A 20757-nucleotide genomic window follows, 5' to 3' on the forward strand; every position below is an offset into this window, starting at 1 on the left:
AGAACGCCCATGATGGGCCAGGGTTGTGTGGGAAACTCGGCTGGACTGTTCTTGGGCAGGATCAACACACTGACTAGCGCGTGGCTGGCGCCGAGACTCAATAGCTCCGAGCAGGCTGCGGCTCGAGGGTGATACGACATAAACATAGCGAGCGGGATGTGCTAAGGGTGTTTTCCGCTTGAATCTGGTTTTCTTTTCTCAGTTGGTCTCGATCCCTGGAACTCAAGGAACAGTCTGTTCATTTCGCCGGCAGGTGACCCACGGCCGCTAGGATTCGAGATGTCGCCCTTTCGCCCTCTTTCTATTATTGCGGCATCCCAAAGACTGCTGCCCGAGCTACTACGTCTGGAAAAAGAAACAGGTATTGATTCGATCCATCTACAGCGCCAGATGTGTGTTCTGGACGAGGCGGTCCGCCAGATTGTTGTTCTGAGCCCAGGTCTAGATCCCGCATGCACATCATCAAACACCGGCGACAGAAACATCGGTCCTGTGCGATTCTTTGAGGATGCCCTGGCGTCATGTGATCAGTCTCTGGCTGGACTCCGAGCGGCTCTCACTCCTAATAGGATCAAAATCTTGAATCGTGTCGCGAAGGACGGCGATGAGCATAATGTCGACACAATCTCTGTCATACAGGGTCTCATGCGAGAGCTGGCCACGAACATCAATAAGGTCACGGTCGTTGCATATTGTCTCAATTCAAAGTCGTAAGTAACAGTTTCAAAAGAAGCTTTGCCGATACAACTGCTTTGACGCTGATGATGTTGCGAGACTCGAATCCTCTGCGGTTTTGGCCGATCGACTGGAAGACTTTTGTCGATGGTTGTCGGAAACTGGAGTCTTTCCAGATCTAGGAGTCCTCTCCGATGACCTCAGCAGCCAGAACACCTCTTCTTCGCTACTCCCCATCTCGAACAAGCGCAAAGTATTCTTTAGGATATCCGAATATGACCTATCTTCCCCGTCAACGTCTCGGCGGGTGAAAGGGAATCTGTCACTTCACCACACTATCTGCCCATTAGCAGAGCTCGATGAAAACACAGCCGATAACCAGCCCTTCACTTTGAAATTCCGTTGTCACTGCGAGGACGAGGACCACAGCAACAGCTTGTCCTTCCAGTGTCAGTTCTGGCATGAGTCGCTCCAACATTGCCCTAACTGACAAAGCCGCCCTCAGTGTTTTCCGACCGAAGTCTCCCAGTAATGGAGGTCGAAGAGTCTTCGTACGGGGTATGGCACATGCTGTTGGTTGGCAACCGCAAAAATGTCGTCTCCGCCCGAATAGAGCTTCTCCAACACGAACATCGAGGTGTGTGTGTGTTTGTAAAAACATAATGGTTCGCCTGCGTTGCTGACAAGCTTTCTGCTCGCGCCAGACTACGCCGTTATTGAGGCCTTGTGGAGTCGCCTGGTTCGACTCTTCCTTCCACCTAAGGAAGAGAAGAATCAGTCGATTCGAGGAATGTTTGCAATCTCCGACAGCACTGTTTCGGTCCTCCGATCGAGAGCGTAAGAGAGGCACTTCCCAGACTCACGCCAACAATGACTTCCGAGGGGAACAATACATACAAAAGCTAATCAAAAGTAATGCAACAGACGCACAAGTACCTGTAGCACAATGTTATCCGGGGTCACGTTCATGATCGACGACTCCCAGTTTTCTCCCGACTGGAAACCGAACGAGATTTACTTGCAGCTGCTCCATCATTCTCGTGCTTCCAGCTCATCCTTAGTGGGAGCTTCAAGCGACGATCGTCACTACGCCTTTATACAAGAGTCTCATTTCTCCGTCTTGGTTAGTGATAAGCCACCATACAGTGCCGGTACCGAGTCTCGCGTGAAGGATCATGTGGTCACAAGTAGCTTTCCCCCCGTGTCATCCAGAAAAAGGCATCTTAACTGAAGACCATTTATTTACAGTTTCCCGGAAAACCATCGTCAACCATCCTGGCACGTCATTCATTGTTACGGTTGAGGACGTTGACTGCTTTGAGGATGGCTCGCCACAAGCACGCACAAGTTGCACGAGCGTGATTTTCAGGTTCCGAGAGAAAAGAGGTGAGTGTGAAGAATGAGAAAATCTACGTCAAGAGCTGAAAGGTTACTTACACTTTCATAGCTGCCACCGAGTTTGCCCAGTACCTCGACCGTATGAAAAAGTTGTTACAGGAGATTGAATTGCAAGGTCCTGTGAATGCAGAGAATTTTTTATACCAGAGGTATGAAAATTTCGGTATGGCATAGAAGAACGGACTAACAATTGCATTGTAACACATTGTCAGAGAGCACGAGTCTCCTCCTTCAGAGGCCTCTCAACAGGCCAAGTCCTGTGTTACCATAGCGTATCGGAAGTCACAATCCAGGGAGGACTCCCAGATCCGCACCATTCTGACCCGAGTTGGACACCGCGGGTCGGTCTCTTTGGCAGGTGAGTGTTTAGCAAACTCTAAGTCTGCATGTCTTCTTATTCTGACGGTAGAAACCAGCGCCGGCCTCGTTTCTGCAAACCATCGAAAGAGGACCGCCGTATAATCTTTCTGACCAGATGTTCTGGTCGCTTCAGTATGCCGAGAAAGGTTGCCCACTCATCACTCGGAAGAAATGGGACAACCTGTTGGATGTGAAGAGAACCTCTGTTCCTCGTCTTCATACCTTCATCTCACAGGCAGGGCCAGCGGCCATTCGGTAAGAATCTTATCTATGACAAGTTTTAAGTGGGGAGAAGGACTGAATTTGTGATATAAAACAGAGGAGACCTTTCAAAGACCGCGGCTTGGTTTAAAGAACTGGAAGACGTCGAGCTCGTTTTGCGAACACCAAAGAGAATTCGCATAAGTGAAAACTACCGGCCAGTGCGGGTAGCTGTTATAGACACCGCTGTCGACCCGAGTCGCAAAGTCGTCGCCGCATATGACTTTATTAACAAGTGCGTTGTTGGCTCGGACAAAGATGCCGGAACGCAGAACTTCCAGCACGGGACGCAATCAGTAGACCTCATTCTCAAGGTGTACGACGAAGCAGTCATCTTTGTTGCAAAGATCTTTGACGGTGAGCATGTCGACGAGAAGCAGGGCCCGCTCTTGATGGCTGAGGTATGTGTTTCAACTCAGACGAACTCCTTCTGCAGATTGGCAACTTGCTTATGCGGAACCGTAGGCTATCACTTGGGCAGTATCCCAATCCGTCGACATCATCAGCATCTCGGCCGGTTTTGCATCTTGCCCCGAGGAACTTCGAGCCGCCGTCCATCAAGCCCACGCCGCCGGGATTCTCATCTTCGCCGCAGCCTCGAACTGGGGCAACACGAACCAGGTGGCGTTCCCAGCCCGCATCCAAGACCAGGTCTTCTGCATCTTCGCCACGACGGCAGCCCTGAAAGACGTCCCCGAGATCAATCCCGAGCCGCGTAAGAACGCAGACAATTTTGCGCTCCTGGGGCATGACATCGACCTGCCGGGCCACGCCGGCCTTGTAAGTGGGACGTCAGCGGCGACGGCGTTGGCAGCAGGGTTGGCAGCGCGTGTGATTGATTTTGCCCGGCACACGGAGCACCCAGAAGAAATCTCCGGGTCGTACATGATCGAGTCAAAAGCGGGGATGACGGCTGTGTTCCGAGCCTTGACGATGCAGAGTAAAAAGTACGACTGCGTCAAACCGAGGCGGATGCTGCCTGAGCCGTGGGAGGACGATCTGTCGAACCCAAGTCGCACCAGGTCACATGTGAGGAGGTTTCTTTCGAGCGTTGTGAGGAACACCATGTGAAGCTATGGAGCTGGTATCGTGATCATAGCTAGTATCTCTAGACTTCATGTTACAAACCATCGAGTACGTCGCCATTCAAGATGACAAACGTTTCCCCAAGATCTTTGTCTTTGAAGATGCGAAAGTTGCTTTCACCTGCATTTTCGAGAGCCAGCTCCACGTTGACCTGAATCTCATCAGCTGAAAAAGTCGCCTTCTTGGTGTAAGGTTCGAGCGACCAGTCGTCCATGAGCAGCACTTTGCGAATCTTGGCCAGACGGATGGCCCAGATGAAGTCGGAGTGTTTCTCGGACTCCATGCCCTTCTCCTTGTTGAGAGAAACACCAAGCTCGACTTGAGCAGAAACAATGGCTGGTATGTCCCTTTATTGGAGTACACAGGTTAGTCCTCGCAAGGAGAGTCGACAGGGAGTTGACAAGAGAGAAACAAAACACGGCTTACGCTTCGAACCCGACACCGTGGTCTATGCCCTTCGATGACGATGTTGACCTGGAACCGACCCGTGCGATCTTCAACCCCGTGATGATGAACATGGACCACGTCCCTAGGCTTGAGGTCTTCTTAACATGCTCAGCAACCTTATTCCCCTCCAGACAGTCCGCGATATAAGCCCGGGTGACCTGCACGAGGTAGGTATCCAACCTCTCGTACTCCTCGTTATTTGCCACAGAAGCCTTGAACACAGCCTTGACATCCGCCGTGGCCGTGACCGGTAACCCGACCGCAGCGAGCACGGGGGCTCCGCCGCCCAAGGTACTGCTCCGCTCCTTGTCCAGCGTATCATGCCACCGGAACGAGTGAGCCGAGGTTGTATACACCAGCATGTTCCTGGAAAAGGGCACAATTTCGTCCCGATTGATGGGGAGGTCGAGCTGGCGTAGATCTGGGACGATGTGGCCCAGGCACAAGGGGCCTGTCTCGATGGAGGTGCCCATCGACTCCGGGGTCGGAGGGGGATAGTCGGTCTGCCGAAGCTTGAACCAGACTTTGTCCATTGTGAGCTGAGACTGATGAAGTGGGCGATCGGACGAGGTGATGTGAAGATGTGAGTGAAAGCTCTTGGTGCGAAATTGACTTGAAAGCCGGAGCAGTGTTGAAGAGGAAGAGGAGGACGGGCATGCTGGGTTCAACCGGGCTACGCCATCCAAATTAGCTCCCCAGATGCTGACAAGGCGTGAGCAGAGCCCGCTTCATGCCAAGCTACCTGTGTCGACTCTTGATATGCGGTGCGACATCATCGACCAGTAGGGATGTGTTGTGAGGCCTCCGCGTCAAAGTGAGGGGGTGGGCGCACATGGTTAGCTGCGGATTTATCAATTTTCCTTCCTCATAGCTTAATGGACAGAGACGGACGAGTAGCGGCGTCGACTTATGAGAATACTCAATGGAAATTTGCAGGAGCGCTGCCTAGCCTTGAAGGGCTCTGCGCATCTTTGTCTTCACTTGAGCTATTTGGGCTGCCACTTGGTCGTTGATATATCCATTTATGGTTTCCGCCATATTCTCCTTGAACCAGCTCTCCATAGATTCTTTCATCCTGTCTCCCATGTTGTCCTTCATCCAGTCTTCCATCTCTTCGCAAATGTCTGGCATCTGTTTCCCAAGCTTCTCGCACTCGTCATCAAGCTCGCCAGTGTGGATGAGCAGAGACTCAATGGTCTCTTCGGATTCGACTTGACGATTCTCCAAATCGTACCAGTTTTCCTCCAGCTCGTCATGTCGTCCCTCGAGCTCTTTGTTGCGCCGTTGAAGTCCCTCGATATCCGCTTGCAGCTGTTTAATTTGTTGGCGTTGCCGTTCAAGCAGGAACTTCAACCTGCTTTCGGAGCAGTCCGGCTCTACAAGTTGAGATGACGACATTTTTGGTGGACGTTGGGCGTTTCTTGTAGACGCCGACGTTGTGCAATCGGTAGCACGCGAGTATTTCTTCTTGTAGGTTGGGTGTAGATCGATGTCTTCGCTCCCGCAGTGCAGCACGCGCTTCGTAGCTTTCGACACACTGTGCTGCCGTTCGGTGTCGTTATACCCCGGCGGGGCACAGTCGCCGCCGGGACTTTCGGCGGAGATGGCTTTGGCGTCTGACCTGGGCTTCGGCTGCTGTCCGTCTCTCGGGCATTTGTCATACCGCGGTGGTGACTCTTGGTAACGTGGGGGGGTGTCAAAGGGAACGGTCGTCGCGTACGAGTCGGTCGTGGCCGGTGTGGAAGATCTTTTGCGGTCCTTATCCGGCAGAGGACTATTGTGGTACTCGGGTATAAACACAATGCCACCTTTCCCATGATACAGCCTGCGCAGATCCACCATGCGCTCATACGCCTGGCGCTGGGCTGCCGTCAGAGTCGGAAACTGCCGAACAGCCTGGGCCAAACTTTGAAACTTCATCTTCGGCAAGGCGTTGGGCGGAACGTATAGGGAAAACAACGAAGCGGTCGCGAGCAAGGTGGCGGAGCTAAAGGTACGCCGCATCAGGCTGTCAGAGGCCTCATCGATAGTGAAACCGGTCGGCACAACGAGTTGGGCATGGATGCCGCTGTGCAGCTGGAACTGGAGGCGGGTTACAAAGCGAATGCCGCCCAGTTGCTGACGAACCTGTTCGAGGCAAGGCGGGCTTCGATCGCTCGTGTCGCAAGTCGTATTGCGCAGCGAAGCGATACGGTCAGGTGTGATCTGCAGATAAATGATGGTTTTGGCCGAGGCGCTGTCGGTGATGGAGACACTAAGACGGAAGAGAACTGAGGATGAGGACTTGGACATGGCGTCAAGTTTCAAGGGCTGGTCAACAAATACGGGCTGCCGTCCATCTTGGTCTTCACGCACCGCAAAGACCGTGTGGACAACGCGCACGTCCTTGTCGGACGACATGTTGTATTCGCTTTTGTTCAACCTTCTAGATGTGCACGTAGAGGACGTAGCGAATAGGCACCAGGATAAATAATACTTACTATGGTCATGGCGTTGTCCCTTTCCTCCCTATCGCCGGGAGTCCGTCACAGGCTTATCGTAGACAGAACGGGTTCCGGCGTGATCCCGACCCTACTCGGGGTGCATTGGGGGCTCTTGCGCGAACAGTAGAATGACCGGGGCGACGGGTGACAGATCCAAGCAGGAAACCGTGAAGGTGACGGGTTTGGATGAGTTCCGACGGGATTCCAGTCCTACTCGCGCAAGGAGTCAGGCAAGCAGCCAGGAGCAGTTGAATGGTCGGGTCGACGAGGGACAGGTCTGTTCGATGTTAGCGCGGGCGCGCGCAAGACACGAGGGCAGAGAGGGAGGGAAGCCACGACGCTGAAGTGGATGTTGAAGATAGAGATGAGGGCGGAGAACGAAATCAAGAGTTGAGAAGCTAAGATTAACGGGGGGGCTGGTGGGCGGGGTTCGGCAGAATGTTATTGCGTGGATGGTATCCACCAGGGGAACATGCGGGTCTTGACGCTTTGGGGGATGTATCGAGAATATTGCATATTCGAGTCGTATGCTTAGCATAACATGAGTTCAAATATCGATAAGAGATGTAAGCATCAAAGCCATTTCATCTTGTCCTGTTTCTTGTTATGCCAAAGGTAGGTAAATTGGAAAGACGGACCACTAAACTTGTAGGCAATAGACCTGACCAAAATGACGAAAACTGCTGGCTTCCAAGCTGTCGCCTGTTAAAAGACTGCACCTCATCTTCTAGTCACGCCAGCCAAGTTCTCCAATTAAATGTCGACAACCTGACAGCCAGCCTACACTTTGACGTGTCATGGGCAGTCTCTGAGAGCAAAATACGGCGGCAGACAGGCCTGAAGTAATGAGGACAGGAGGTGGGGACATCGTTAACCGGTAGGATTTCAAGGGATGACATGGGCAGCAAAACCTCTGCCTTACGGTGAGGGATTGACGCACATAATTAGCTGCAGAGCTATGAGAATGCTTTTCTTTAAGCTTAGAAAGTACCTTGTCATTAGCAGGAGGCATAGGCGTGAATATGAACAAGGTGATAATACGTAAAGCCGCTTGTAATTCGCGGGGTCGTATCGTGACTCTTTCTTCATGTTAGGTACAATTGCTACAGCTAGTCAGAGAAGTCATAAGAAAGTCATACTAATGGACGAATAGAATGACGAGTAGCAGCGTCGGCTTGTGATGATAAACTTAACGGCCGTTTGTCTTGTTGCCAAGTTGCTAAATCAGCCATGGCTGCAGTTGTTCTGCAGCCTGCTCTTGCGTGTCCCAGAGAACATGTGAACACAAAGTTGACTCGCATGATGGATGACGGTCCTTCTTGCAGAACTAGCTTTTTTTGGACTTCGACTTTGGAGCTGAGTGGTCTCAAGTGTGTTCTGATGGAAGTGGACTAATCGCCAAAAGCAGACCCTAGTTCCCGTTCGTGATCAAGTGTTTTTACCCTCATGTCAAGCCCCTCGACCTCAGAAACTTTTCCAACAAGCCGAACACCAGGTATTACAGGAAAACACACTCGTACAGCTATAAACTACCAATCATTTTCCAGCTGCTTCCGATTCCGTCCTCACGTCATCCACTTGCCAAGGCGAGTTGATAGACAGTGGCGGTAAAAGCTGTTCAGCTTCAAGCCACAATTTCTGGGCATTAAGTAACAGTTGACACCCGATCATGGCTTCCATAGACGCAAGCATCAAACAAGGTTTCTTGGGTGAGCTCTTGGAAGGCAGAAATTCTCTTGGTTCCAATAAAGTGCAGTCTGGGCAACTGGATGTGCGGCCTGTAAGACCTCGTTGCACATCATAAGAAGTCCCGTGGAACCCTATGTCACGTCGTATTGTTGTCGATCATCCACTTTGTCAGTCTCCGCCCACGTAGCTACAAACATACACTGGAACGTCGCAGAAACACCATGTCTTATGAGATTTACACCGGAGTCTGGACCGATTGGAGCCGCGGCTCGGTCCAGGGCGCAACCATCACCCTCACTGCCCGGGACGGCGGTCTTCTACTCGCCTTCATCGCGATATTTGTCACCTTTATCGCTACTCGCACGTGGCGGATCATTGTCTTTACTGCCCACCAGATCTTGGCATCGGGTGGCAAACATGACGGGCTGTACTACCAACGGCAGTTCATCCTGCGAAATATTTCCACTCCGATGTCCGCAGCCTGGCTCTTCATCCAGCAGTCGTGGTACTGGCGTCGTTTTGCGAATCGAGCACTCGTCAGGACTATCCCTTGGGCTCTTGGCGGGCTCGTCTATGTCGGCCTCTTTGCTGTCGCGGCCATCTTCTCGTCAAATATCTCGACAGGCGCATCTGAGTTCCGGCTCCTGAAGGCCACCAACTGCGGCATCTTCACTCCCGCCGACAGAGATGCTTTCCAGAGCAAGGAGCTCTTCGATAATCAAGTTTCCTCGATATACAGCCGACAATGCTACTCAGATCCCTCGTTGACTGCCTGCAAGAGTCTACCGGTGCCGTCCATCCGTTGGACGAACCAGTCTGTTGACTGTCCTTTCGCGGACGAAGTTTGCCTTGGACAGAGGGGGTTAAGAATGCAAAGTGAAATGATCAGCTCACACACTCATCTCGGCATTAACGCACCAGAGCATGACCGCATCTTCTACTCGAGGGAGACGGTCTGCGCACCCCTCGTCACCCAGCCCGGTTTCTCTCGATTCATCAACGGAAGCGAGGCTACAGCGTTTGGATGGCCTAACAATGTTCTCATCAAGTATCTGTACGGACCCCGAAACGGCCAGGGCTATACTCATATCTACAACACCTACGGCCAATCCATGCAGATAGGATATAACACGTGGGCTTACTACGCGCTGGCCGCAAGCAACAATTCCGCTTGGACACCGGCAGAAGCATTGGCAGTGGAACACAAAGACCTCACGCTGATCCTGATCGCCCCCAACTCCATCTTTCACATGGAGCCCAACGACGACCCCGTCTTCGGCGCAAACGTTCGCGTGGTTGCGGGTGGCCTAGTCACTTATCTACCAGACCGTTTTGTCAGCCCCATTGCGTGCGCGGACGGACACCAGATTTGCAACCCAATGAACGACCGATGCACGTCGTTCCTGGGCAGCGCCGAGCTATCGGCAGCTGCTAGGAGCGCGAGGCTGGCACTCAATCCGACGCAGGTCGCAACGCTGGCGCGGATCGGGCCGGGCATCTACACCTCAACATTTTACAACTTGGTGTGGACCCGGACGCAGAGCTTCTTGCGAGCCCAGGAGCTCGTGGCCGGGCTGTCGCAGCTGTCTCTGCCGTCCAACCAGTGGCAGATCGAGATGGGGTCCCTCATGGCTGACGCCCTCGCCAGTCTGCAGCACGAGACGCTCGAGTATGTCACCGGGCCAGCGGCGCCCGTCCAGGGCACGATGCTCCAGCCCTGGGACACGTTACCCAACTCTTCCTCGGTGGCCGCGGACGACATCAGAGCTCCAATGAGAGACCTGTGCGGGTCTCAGAGGGTGAGGGACACACGGGGCACTCTCAACTTCTCGGTTGTCGGGCTCAGCGTTTTGCTGGGCGTAGGCTCGGCCTTCATCATCATCTCTTTCTTCTTGGAGTTCTTGACGCGGTTCTTCCAGCAAAAGACTGGCTGGGGGACGCTCAAGGCCAAGAGGTGGGAGCGAGACGAGAGTTTGCAGGTCATGCGTATGCTCTATGAGCTGAGAGATGCTGGGATGTGGAAAGGAACTACGGAGTCGTTTCCTACTACGGAGACGAAGGACAACTTTGAGTTTGACGAGGACTACTTGGGCTGACGGCACGATTTCTGTAATACGACTCTTCGTCTAGGTATATCAACTATGATAGTTAAGAATAAAGCAGTTCGCTACTGTCCATGCCCTCCAGCCCTAGATCCCTGTCTTGATGCCTTTCCACATTGTCACTGTGAGTATGTTTGTGCTCCTCCATGATGCCACGGTTCTTCAACTGTGATATCAAAAGTACCTCGTCGCCGTTTCCCACCATGTCCAAACGCCCGAAGCCACCGCCGTCGTCACCCATGCTCCTCCCATGCTGCCATCCAGACCGGATCCCATGAAGGCAAAAGTGAAATCTCTCGTCGAGCTCATCGTGGTCGCAATCACGGCGACGACCTCCTTACCGTCACCGGCGAAGCCTTTACCGCGCTTCTTTGGGGCCCCTCGGGAATTTGACCGACAGGGCGGCCCCATCCTCACCAACTTCCATCCGGACGCCCAACCCGCGACCATTCTCACCTCATTTCCGTGGGATGGCCGCCACTGGAACATCTCCAGTGAGCCGTTGATCTCGATCTGAAACGCCACCGCGCTGCGCTCCCTGCCCCCGAAACCGACGAGGGTATGCATGTACACTCTGGTCTTTTCCCCTCGGTCGTCCAGCGCGTTGTGAAGAGTGATGAGCGTGTGGGATTTCCGCGTGGGGCACAGCTCTTCCTCGACGGTAGCCACGACCTCCGTCACAACAGTTCTGAGTCCTATGGGAGCGGACTCGGTCTTGTAGAATGTCCGCATGAATCTGGGGGTGTCGGAGGTGCAGACACGGAGGAGGGTATGGTCGATCGATGGGCCGAGGTTGTAGTTTCTTCGACTGTCATCCAGCCTGTAGCCCCTGACAATTCGTGACAGCGAGGATTCCGCCGTGGACGGTGTAGAGGATGAGACTGGTATCGACGAAGGTCCCGGTGATGGATCGGGTGATGGTGGCTGTCTTGATGCTTCTGACGAGGGCCGAGCCTCATCTTCAGAGACTTCGTGACCCGGATACGGCGGAGGGGGGTCCCAGTACCCGTCACGATCCCTCATTGCGTCCATCTTGTTCTTTCACCGCTACTGGTTGGTTCCGATGTCGAGTAATTGCAAGTAGGTTAAGCGAAGTTGGAAACGTAGATCTTGGCATGGCGGGTTGTCACAGGTCTGTGAATACAACGAATGAGTCAACAAATGGAACGAGTGACGCGATGCGATGCGGGGCCAGTTGAGCTTCTTTTAATACCCCCCTAAGCCCGGCGAGACTGCGTCCCCTGCATGGATGAAGTGAGTGAGTGATCCAGCCACAAATGGATGGCCTCGTTTCCGGCTGTCTGGTTTCCCTGTGCCGCAGCCTTCCTTCTGTTTGGGCGGTTAACTGCCACCGGGCGATGCGCCAAGTTGTGTTTGACTAGAAATGGCCGTTGACTATGCCGGATTCGGAGACCAGGACCCCGGCTCGGGAACCTCAGCCGTAGGGCCAGACTCTGCAACACTGTTGCATGTGACTAGCTCAGCCGTCCGTAGGGTAGGTCCAGACTCTCTGGCATGACTTTTGAAGTTGGGTATCTGTGGCGAGACGTGATGGATGGGTTGGGTGATGCGGGACGCCAGAACGGGAGGAGATCGGGAAGCCCGACACGAGCTGTTTGCACTGCCTGCGACGGTTTTCGAGGTTTTTGCTGTATTTTTCATTCCGGATTGGATATCCATTAACGGCGTTTCATCCAGTTCAATTTCTTCCCCATGGTTAAAAGGTTGTATCAAAACCGGCAGAGTTCCTACGGTCCCACGTGATGTCACTAAGCGTTGTACGGCGGTGTCATAAGACGCCGTTCCAAGAAGCTAGAAAAGACTGGGAAATAGGCGCCGACAGTCTATTTTCTATTCTGGTCCTGAAAGGAAGTCCCAATGGATACTTGTACCATAGTGCTAGATGAAGCAACGGTCGACTTCACGTTTGCCGTCTGGGGAATCCCATCTTGACCCCTCTGGGGTATGCTATGGCTTCTCAACCCTTTCCGGGTCGCCAACAGCTCTTGACGTATTTGTGTTGCCTCGCGCCTTGACAAACCATGTTCGTGGATGTGCCGGTCTCAGCTACGACTGCTACACACGGCAACCAGAGTCTGATCAAAATGCTCATTCATGGATAAGATAGATTGGCCTATGAAATTTTCGCTTGTGAAATAACTACTCAAACATTGGCAGAGAGCGCAAGGTGTCTGTCACATACCATTCAGGCACGCAGAGTCGAGTTTGACGGGACCAACGTGCTGTTGGATGTGTATTGAAGCACCCACGTCCCCGTCTCGTAAATGTCCCAGTCCTCCTTGTTCTCCGGGTTTCCATTCAACTTCAGAGCCTTGACGTTCCAGATGTACGTCCCCGCCGGGACGAACGTCTTGTTGGCATCGGATCCGTCCCAGTACCACGAGTTTCCAGGGCCCCACGTATCGGCCGACGAGCTCTGGTAAGGCGTCATGATGACTTTCCCGGAGTCGGCGTCGATCACGCTGATGCTCATGTTCCGGGTCTGCATGAAGAGGAAAACCTCGACTCCGGGGTAGACGTTATCGGGGAACGACGCGGGCACATCAGCGGTCAGGTTGAGTGTGCAGGTATACAGCCGCCCCGCCTCTGCCCTGTATGGCTTGGAGTCGGTCAAGTTGTAGAACGACAGGTACGAGTCCGCCCGGTTAACGCTCCGCAGAGTCGCGAGTGGCGCTCCGAAACCGGTATACGGCAGCGAGAGCTTGTTGACATCGGTCGACCCATCTGCCTCGATGGCGACGTAGCCGCCAAAATACGACACGCGGGAAAGGGCGTCGGGCAGAGCAGGCTCCTTGACGACGGAGACCGAGATGGTGGCCGACTTGCCGGGCTCGACGCTGACTGTGGAAGGAGATATGCTGACGTCGGCGTACACGGGATACGCCTCTGCCTTTGTCAGGTTGTACCAGTCTGCCTTCTCAAGAACGTATCCCGAACCAGCACCGACGTGGCTCAGCTTGTAGGTGATGGCGCTCGTGCCAGTGTTCTTGATGCTGAAAGTGAGCTCCTTGGGACGGTTCGTCGTGTCGTTAAAGGACAGGGAGGAAGTGCTGAGCAGAGTTGTCGAATGGACGGCGCTCCATGCGTCCACCAGACCACCGCCTTGCTGGAACGTCGGCGCCAGGAATTCTTCCGTCTTGCCCTTTGAGTCGTTCCACTTGATGGGACGAGCAGTGGTTGCTATGACGGTCTGGATCTCGACAGGCGAATAGTCCGGGTGCTGCTGCTTGACGAGCGCACCAACGCCGGCAGCGAACGGTGTTGCCATGCTGGTGCCTGGTATCATCTTGTTAGAACACGAGCCGAATCTCATCTCCACGTCTTCACTTACCGCTGACGACACCCCATCCTCCGAGCTTCTCCGGAAACGTGCTCAAGATGTTGCCTCCCGGAGCAAGAAAGAGGGGCATGGAGGCACCCCGGAGCGAGGGGCCCCAGCTAGTGAAGCTCGAGCTGAGGAGACCAGATCGGTTGTTCGCCTTGTATGTGAGGTCCTCGTTGGCAACAGAGACGTCGTGGGCGATGTAGACCTCGACGGAGCCATGCTGCTCCTTTGCCTTTATTATCTGGCTGGCTGTTGCAAAGTCGATCGCCGCAGTGCCCTTGAGGTCAGGGTCCCGGGTCACTTCCATGAAGAGGTGACCTTCGGAGACGGTGAAGTTGCTTCTGCTGTAGTACAGAGCATACGGTATGTCGAACTCGTTAGTGAGGGAGATGGTGGTGCCGTTCGGGGCTTTCCAACACTGGTCGTACTGAGAGAGGAAGATGACATTGGTCAGATCGGCCGGGAGGCTCGCCTTGTCCGGGAGTAGCTGGCAGTCATCGGAAATCGGGGTGTTCGACGTCCACACGGTGAGCTTGTTGTTGGGAGGGAAGTTGAATGGCGTGCCGGGGGTGAAGCGAATGGGACCGGCGTCGCCTCCAGCAGTCCAGTTGCCCTCCCAGGTGTAGTAGGGAGTGACGGAGTTGTCGGCAGACCCAACGGAGGTGATGGCGTCGGCGGCGCCGGGGCTGAGGCCGGTGAAGATTCCGGGACCGCCGTTGCCGCTTGGCAGGAAGACGGAGGTTCCGTTCTCAAACAGACGCGTGGCGACAACAGACCATGGATCTGGATAGGACTCTTCAGTCTGCGGCTCGCTCGCCTTCTCATAGACATCAACATACCTTCGGGAAACGCGAGTGTACCGCCGTACGAGCAGGTGATGATATCGGCGCCTCTGTCCGCCGCCGCGAGAAAACCGTTGATGAGCGCGTCAACCGTGGCGCCCTGACCATTGCATGTATCGATGCGATAAATCTCGTAGGTTGCGTCGGGCGCCACGCCGATGACGCCGTACTTGGCCTCGGCACCCTTGGCGCCGACAATCCCCAAGACGTGGGTGCCGTGGACAGTACAGTTGTCTGCTACGTCGTTGCCACCGTCGGTGATATCGAGAGTGTATGCGATGTTGGTCTTGCTCAGGCCCAGGGCGTTGACGTCGAAGCCGCTGTCGATGACGGCAACAAGGACACCGGAGCCCGTCGTGTTTGCGGCATGCAACTTGGAAACGCCGGTGTCGACGTGCGTGGACAGAGAGTCGACAACGGCCCCGTCTCTGGTGTGGAGGGAGGACAGACGAGACAAATCACGCTTGTATTCCGCAAAGCCGCGGCCGGTACGTTCGCCGTCCGTGATGCCGGGCACTTTGAATCTGTTCAGCGCCGGCTCCGTTACGGTGACGGGCCATGCCTTCAGGACCCCGTCGACGGACTGCACAGTCGTCAACACGGACTTCTGGCTCACTCCGTCTTGACTGCAGTGGACGTTGAGTGAGGCTCCTTGAAAAAGCGGGTGGTTGAAGTAGTATCGTTGAGACGTCGTACAATCCAGACCGGCATCAGCCAGAGAGACCTGTGCCTGGCCCATCAAGGCCTCGGCGGTCTGTTGTTGTCATCGTTGTTAGCTAACCCCGGGCCAGAATGGTGCATAATCCCTCTCACCAATGCAACAGACCCGTCGAACTCGACGACAAAGGCTTCATTGAACGCGGCAGCAGCCAACCATGGGAGGCAAGCCACCGAGGCAGCTTGCTTAAAGAGTGACTTCATGATGGCTTCCAACCTTGCGTGTAAAAGAGTGTGAGCCGAGGACCATTACCTCAACCATTCTCAGGCCGGGATAATGGGATCACCATCAAGAAGGAGTACTTATTGGGGGCTATGGGCACTGACACTGACTCGGGCACGCATCCCAAGCCCCTTGGCCCTTTAGGTGGTGGACACTTGCCCAGGGTGCCGGGCTCGGGCTGTGAAGGCCTTCATCTAACTAGTTGATTGTCTGTAATTACCGAAGGCTCCGTACGAGACTTAGGCTTTGTGCCGTTAGCCCCTGCATGCTCTTCCAAGAAGTAGATCTTGCATCGCATTTCTCGTTGGACGGTTTGGAATTGAGCTGCAAAACATCTTTCCGCGACCCTTTATACGATTAAGCTCTATTAGACTTTGGGCCTATTTCGACCTTCCCGATCAAGGTCTTTTAGCTCCCTCACAGTGCCACATTAGTTCCGAATTGAGTTCAGTCTACTGGACTGGCGCAGTGTCACCAGGACGCATTGGTGCGATGGTGGTTTTTGACCCCGGCGATGGCGGGCCGCAGACGGATGCTGCTGGCTGGTAATTGAGTACTCGACTCAGTTCAAACGAAAGGCCCGACAAGCTGTCTTGCTGGTAAAAAAAGACCACTTTTTTCAATGAGGGCTTGACATGAGTCTCTACCCGACTATAATGTTCCATGATGGGTCGTCGAATAGTCGTTGCCCTGCTAACTACTGTGCCAACGGTATTTTCAGTCCCGCACAGGAGGATAAGATTGCTTGCCTTCGGTCTTGATCGCTTGTCAAGTACGTAACTTTCTTCAGGGCCGGTTCAAAACCCCGTTGAATACTGGCATTCCATGTGCACGCATAGAAACTTCGCTCCACATTTGTGACGGGAAGTCTAATCAACCGGAGGTTCACATGGTCGGCTCGGATAGTTGAAGGTATGATTTCGTGCCGAGTTTTCTCGACTAGGGTTAGAAAGCGACCCGAGGCCGAGAAGGTGTTGAAGCACGAGACCAACTCAACTACCTACTGCTGGCCGTCAACTTGCAACCGAACTAATCATTCGTAATACGATCGGTCCTTCATGTTCTTTTCGACCCCGAACTCCAGAATCGACCGCGGGACTTACAACTTACCATTGCTCCATGCGCAACGACTACGACATGAAATCAGCAGACAGGTCAGATATGAAATTCGCTGTTCAAAATACGGCAACCATTGCAACGCGTAGTTCAAAGACAGAAGTTACAGTGCGGCCTATGGCAGAGCACTCACTCATCTCTAGTCTCTACCAACAGCCCACTTGGCTGCGTCCTTGAGCCAGGAGAGTATCATATCGGTCCCTTTGGACACGTTCCTCGCCATCAAGCCGTTCTGCGGGTCTCTGTCTGGACCGGCATCGTTGAACACCTCAACCAACCGGGTGTGGCCCTTTCCCACCTCCAGGATGGACCCCCCAACAAGCGAATCTTGCTCGACACACTGCAGCATGGCCTCTGCCACCTCTTGGGGAGTGACCCAGCCGTCTTGACTTGCGTCCAAGTTGATGAGCTTCTCGGGGTTCTCGGTCCAGAGCGGCGTGCGGACGACGCCCGGCGCTACCGCGTTGACTCGGATCCCGTCAGTCTCTTCCAGCCGGGCCAGACTCCGCACGAAGCCGGTGATGGCGAATTTGGAGGCCGCATAAAGTGGAGCGTTGAAGTTCGGCACCTGGCCCGCGACGGATGAGATGTGAACGATCCTCTTTGGGTTTTCGGGCGAGGCTTTGACCGCAGAGGGGATGACGGCATCGTCGGCCGTCTTCGGGTGCAGCCAGTGAGAAATGGCCAACTGCGTCGAGCGAATCGGGTGCGTGACGTTGATGTCGAGCAGAGCGTACCGCCCGCCGTCCAGACTGTCTTTGCTCTCGGCCGATCCCGGCGGATGCCAGAAGTTCGACCAGTGCGGCTCATACACGCCGGCCCCGGGACAGAAGATGTCGAATCCCCCAAACTCGGCGATGGCGGTGTTGAACATGCGGGAAAGCGCCGGCCACGAGGTTACGTCTGTCTCGGCGAAGACGGCACGGGGCTTGCTGTCGGCGTCTCGGTGTTTGGAGACGAGAGCCTCTGCTTCGGGTCTCAGAGATATGTCGGCAATAAGTACATTGCAGCCACGGGCGAGCAGAATCTCGGCAAAACAGAGGTTGATGCCTAGTAGTGGTCAGTCTGTTGAATCCTTCCAGCTGGAATCCGATCCATTGTCCAGGGGGGGGGTTGTCGAACCTGATCCAGCACCAGTGATTATGGCAGTTTTGCCAGATACGCTGAAAGACGACCGAGTCTTCTTGGGGTTCCCCGACATTGTGCCGTAGACTGGCAAGCTCGATCCCAGTGACGAGAGTTTCGGTTTTTGCAGCACGGGCTGCTCAAAAGGTGGTGGTATGTTGGTATGACTTCAAGCTCGGTGCTCTCTGGGTCTACGGCTTCCTTACTACCGAGTGTGCGGGGTCGACAGTCGGTTGTTCTGTCAGCTCCTGTAGACCTGCTGCAATGATGACGAGGCAAAACTGTTAATAATCATCAGCGTTCACGGGTCCGATTGTCGGCCGCAACCCCGCCAGTCAACCAACTGCGACGAGCCACTTGTACACACAGGTTGAGTGCATCGCAGTCATGTGCCGATTCTTCCTGTGTCGACGGCGCTGCGGTTACCCCGCAGAAGGCGCTTGGAGTTGCCTGTTCCAAAGAACGGTCTTGAAAACGGAAAGCTGTTGTAAACGACCCCTTCAGTGACAAGCTTTCCACGGCAACGTGGTTGACAAGGGTGCGTAGAAAGTTTGAGGGTTTAGACTCTTTGATGGAGATGAGGGAGAAGGAAAAACGTCCGTTGCAAATGACACATCCTCGATATTAGATATATTTATTGATGCTCCGCGTGGAACATTTGACTTTTCGCTTATGTGATCTGCAGCCACGCTGAACCTCTCGAGTCTGGAGAGTCAAATTTGACCTATCAATGGAATGGGTGAGAACAAACTACTTTCGAGGCGAGTAGGCATATCAAAGTCCTCCTTTGGGATCTTCCTTTTCTTGTCTGCGCGGCAATAAAGGACAAACTCGAAAGGCGCCCTGTCTCTCGGAGGCCGAGGCATTGGTGACCAAGCGCCACGCAAGGTGCTGCCTGCATCTAAACGCAGTGATACGTAATTTCCTGTCGCGATATTGTTGTGGAGATTTCTCAGGAGTAAAGCGTCTTTTGTGTTTTTGAGCGACGAGTAAGAATTGCTGAGCCCTAAGGAGGTGGTGGTTCATGATGCATCTTCACCAAAAAGAAACAAAGCATGATCCAGACATCAAGAACCTTGCAAGCTTGGCGGGCTACTACTTTGGATTGCATTCCGGTTGTTCCTATCCCATACACCATGTGCTACAAGCAACGTATCCTACTTGCAGATTTAGAGGAGATATTAATGTCCGGATCTGAAAGACCGTGCTTGTTGTTTCTCTACTCTCTCATGACGTATTGTCTTAAAAGGCCGAAGAACTGGAGATGCCAAAAGCGTTTGTAAGTAGAAGTACCGACAAGCCGTCCGAGAGGCCGGATCTTCCAATAACCTTCTCGCGTTTCGTTAGTGCCATGACCTTCAACTGAACATTGTTAAATCCTCATGGCACGTCTGTCACCAAAACTTTAGCCAGGTCTTTCACTGAATACCAGTCCAAGACTCAGAACCTTGCTGACAATGTCCATCCAACAGCCAGCACCCGGACTGCGGCATAGCAGATAAACGCCAGTACATAGGAGACGCCGGAGAAGATGATCAACCCCTCCCAGTTTTGACCCCCTTTGTTCGATTCCAAGATTGCTCCAGCAACCGGTAGACTGCTCAGCGTGCCGAAACTGGCCATCACCATGGCCGTTGACAGGAAGCGTCCATAATCTCTTGCATCGCAGAGTTGGCCGAGACACACCGGTACCAACCCCAAGTTGCTGCCGCTGGCGAACCCGAAGATGGCAACAAAGGCAAGGAGCATGGACTGGGAGTTCCCCGAGGGCAGCCAGAGCCCGAAAACCGAGACGAAACACAAGGCAATGGTGATGAGGATGATGTTGAACCTCCCATACTTGTCGGCGGCGAGCCCGGGAAGGAAACGGCCGACGGCTGAGCCTGCGTTGAGGATGGAGAGAATGGTGTACGAGTGGACATTACTTCCCGGCAACGTGGCCGCATACGAGATGATGTAGGTGATGGGGACGAAAAGGCCCCATTCCATGAAAAACAGGCCCACGGCAGACAGCGCAAACTTCAGGTCTCGAAAGACGGTGAGGTCGGGCCAGATGGACGCCGGCCCCTCCTTCTTGGGCAGCCGTGATCGGATGAAGAGGGTGGCAGGGACGGTGAGGCCGATGAGGATGAATCCCAAAATCCGGGCCGTGGGGCCGAAGCCGAGAGTCGGAAAGAGGTTCTGGAGGATGATGGGATAGACGATGCCGCCGACGGAACCGGCGGTCGTCGCGATGCCGGTGGCAAAACCTCGCCGTGAGTCGAAGAAGTGTGCGATGGCGCCGTAGGATGGAGAATTGAGCAGAGCGCCGCCCAAACCGCCCAGGATAGAGTATGTGAGGAGGATTTGATAGTACTCTGCGGCCTCCAATCAGCTAAACGAGTCACTAATGAGACAGAGGGATGCGACAGACCTTTGCACAGACTGAGGAGCAGAAGACTTGCCGACATGCAGAGGCCGCCAGCAACAACGAGCCCGCGAGGGCCGTGCTGGTCGAAGAGGGGCCCGACTTGTATGCCGACGAAGTAGACTATGAAGAGGTAGAGGCTGAAGATCCAGCCATTTTCCGAAGACGAGTGGTCGGCGAGCTGGTTCTCGGAGAAGTAGGACTCGAAGACGGCGGCGGAATTGATGAGACCAAAGACGGAGAGCATGGCACAAAAGGACCCAAAGACGACCAGCCAGGCCTGCCAGCCGCCTTCGGGGAAGGTCAGTTCGCTGGACCTTGATGCATCATGGTCTTCATAACTGTCTCTGTCTCGATGTCTTGTCCATTCCGGCTCGGCGTCGTAAAGACTCGTGGATGGCGCCGAGGACGTTGGTCCGTGGACATTTCTCAACTGAATGGAAGATGTCTTGACAGCCGTCTGGGACATTGTGGACTGAG

At 54.1% G+C, this 20757-nt stretch overlaps 8 protein-coding genes across 8 annotated transcripts; 2 read left to right on the top strand and 6 right to left on the bottom strand.

The window, feature by feature from the left end:
- Positions 1–279: 279 nt before the first annotated feature.
- Positions 280–3765, top strand: CH63R_08316 (Extracellular alkaline serine protease; the record flags this gene model as incomplete). Its single annotated transcript, XM_018303290.1, has 11 exons — positions 280–710; positions 775–1124; positions 1181–1312; positions 1380–1512; positions 1618–1862; positions 1924–2061; positions 2123–2222; positions 2286–2431; positions 2490–2688; positions 2753–3095; positions 3160–3765. The coding sequence occupies 11 exons, from the start codon at positions 280–282 to the stop codon at positions 3763–3765; spliced, it is 2823 nt and encodes a 940-aa protein (XP_018158068.1).
- Positions 3766–3814: 49 nt separating this feature from the next.
- Positions 3815–4760, bottom strand: CH63R_08317 (uncharacterized protein; the record flags this gene model as incomplete). The annotated part of the gene is made up of 2 exons (XM_018303291.1): positions 3815–4127; positions 4207–4760. The coding sequence occupies 2 exons, from the start codon at positions 4758–4760 to the stop codon at positions 3815–3817; spliced, it is 867 nt and encodes a 288-aa protein (XP_018158069.1).
- A 412-nt stretch (positions 4761–5172) lies between these two features.
- On the bottom strand, positions 5173–6627 carry CH63R_08318 (ankyrin; the record flags this gene model as incomplete). The annotated part of the gene is made up of 1 exon (XM_018303292.1): positions 5173–6627. One exon carries the CDS (start codon positions 6625–6627, stop codon positions 5173–5175), a length of 1455 nt encoding a protein of 484 aa, XP_018158070.1.
- A 1993-nt stretch (positions 6628–8620) lies between these two features.
- CH63R_08319 (uncharacterized protein) lies at positions 8621–10495 on the top strand (the record flags this gene model as incomplete). The annotated part of the gene is made up of 1 exon (XM_018303293.1): positions 8621–10495. The coding sequence occupies one exon, from the start codon at positions 8621–8623 to the stop codon at positions 10493–10495; it is 1875 nt and encodes a 624-aa protein (XP_018158071.1).
- Positions 10496–10675: 180 nt separating this feature from the next.
- On the bottom strand, positions 10676–11533 carry CH63R_08320 (uncharacterized protein; the record flags this gene model as incomplete). The annotated part of the gene is made up of 1 exon (XM_018303294.1): positions 10676–11533. The coding sequence occupies one exon, from the start codon at positions 11531–11533 to the stop codon at positions 10676–10678; it is 858 nt and encodes a 285-aa protein (XP_018158072.1).
- Positions 11534–12707: 1174 nt separating this feature from the next.
- CH63R_08321 (Serin endopeptidase) lies at positions 12708–15610 on the bottom strand (the record flags this gene model as incomplete). The annotated part of the gene is made up of 4 exons (XM_018303295.1): positions 12708–13798; positions 13854–14630; positions 14687–15443; positions 15503–15610. The coding sequence occupies 4 exons, from the start codon at positions 15608–15610 to the stop codon at positions 12708–12710; spliced, it is 2733 nt and encodes a 910-aa protein (XP_018158073.1).
- Positions 15611–16884: 1274 nt separating this feature from the next.
- CH63R_08322 (Short-chain dehydrogenase) lies at positions 16885–17946 on the bottom strand (the record flags this gene model as incomplete). Its single annotated transcript, XM_018303296.1, has 2 exons — positions 16885–17795; positions 17868–17946. The coding sequence occupies 2 exons, from the start codon at positions 17944–17946 to the stop codon at positions 16885–16887; spliced, it is 990 nt and encodes a 329-aa protein (XP_018158074.1).
- A 1364-nt stretch (positions 17947–19310) lies between these two features.
- Positions 19311–20746, bottom strand: CH63R_08323 (Riboflavin transporter MCH5; the record flags this gene model as incomplete). The annotated part of the gene is made up of 2 exons (XM_018303297.1): positions 19311–20227; positions 20284–20746. The coding sequence occupies 2 exons, from the start codon at positions 20744–20746 to the stop codon at positions 19311–19313; spliced, it is 1380 nt and encodes a 459-aa protein (XP_018158075.1).
- Between the last annotated feature and the right edge of the window lie 11 nt (positions 20747–20757).

Source organism: Colletotrichum higginsianum, chromosome 5, assembly GCF_001672515.1.
Source record: "Colletotrichum higginsianum IMI 349063 chromosome 5, whole genome shotgun sequence".
NCBI lineage: Eukaryota > Fungi > Ascomycota > Sordariomycetes > Glomerellales > Glomerellaceae > Colletotrichum > Colletotrichum higginsianum.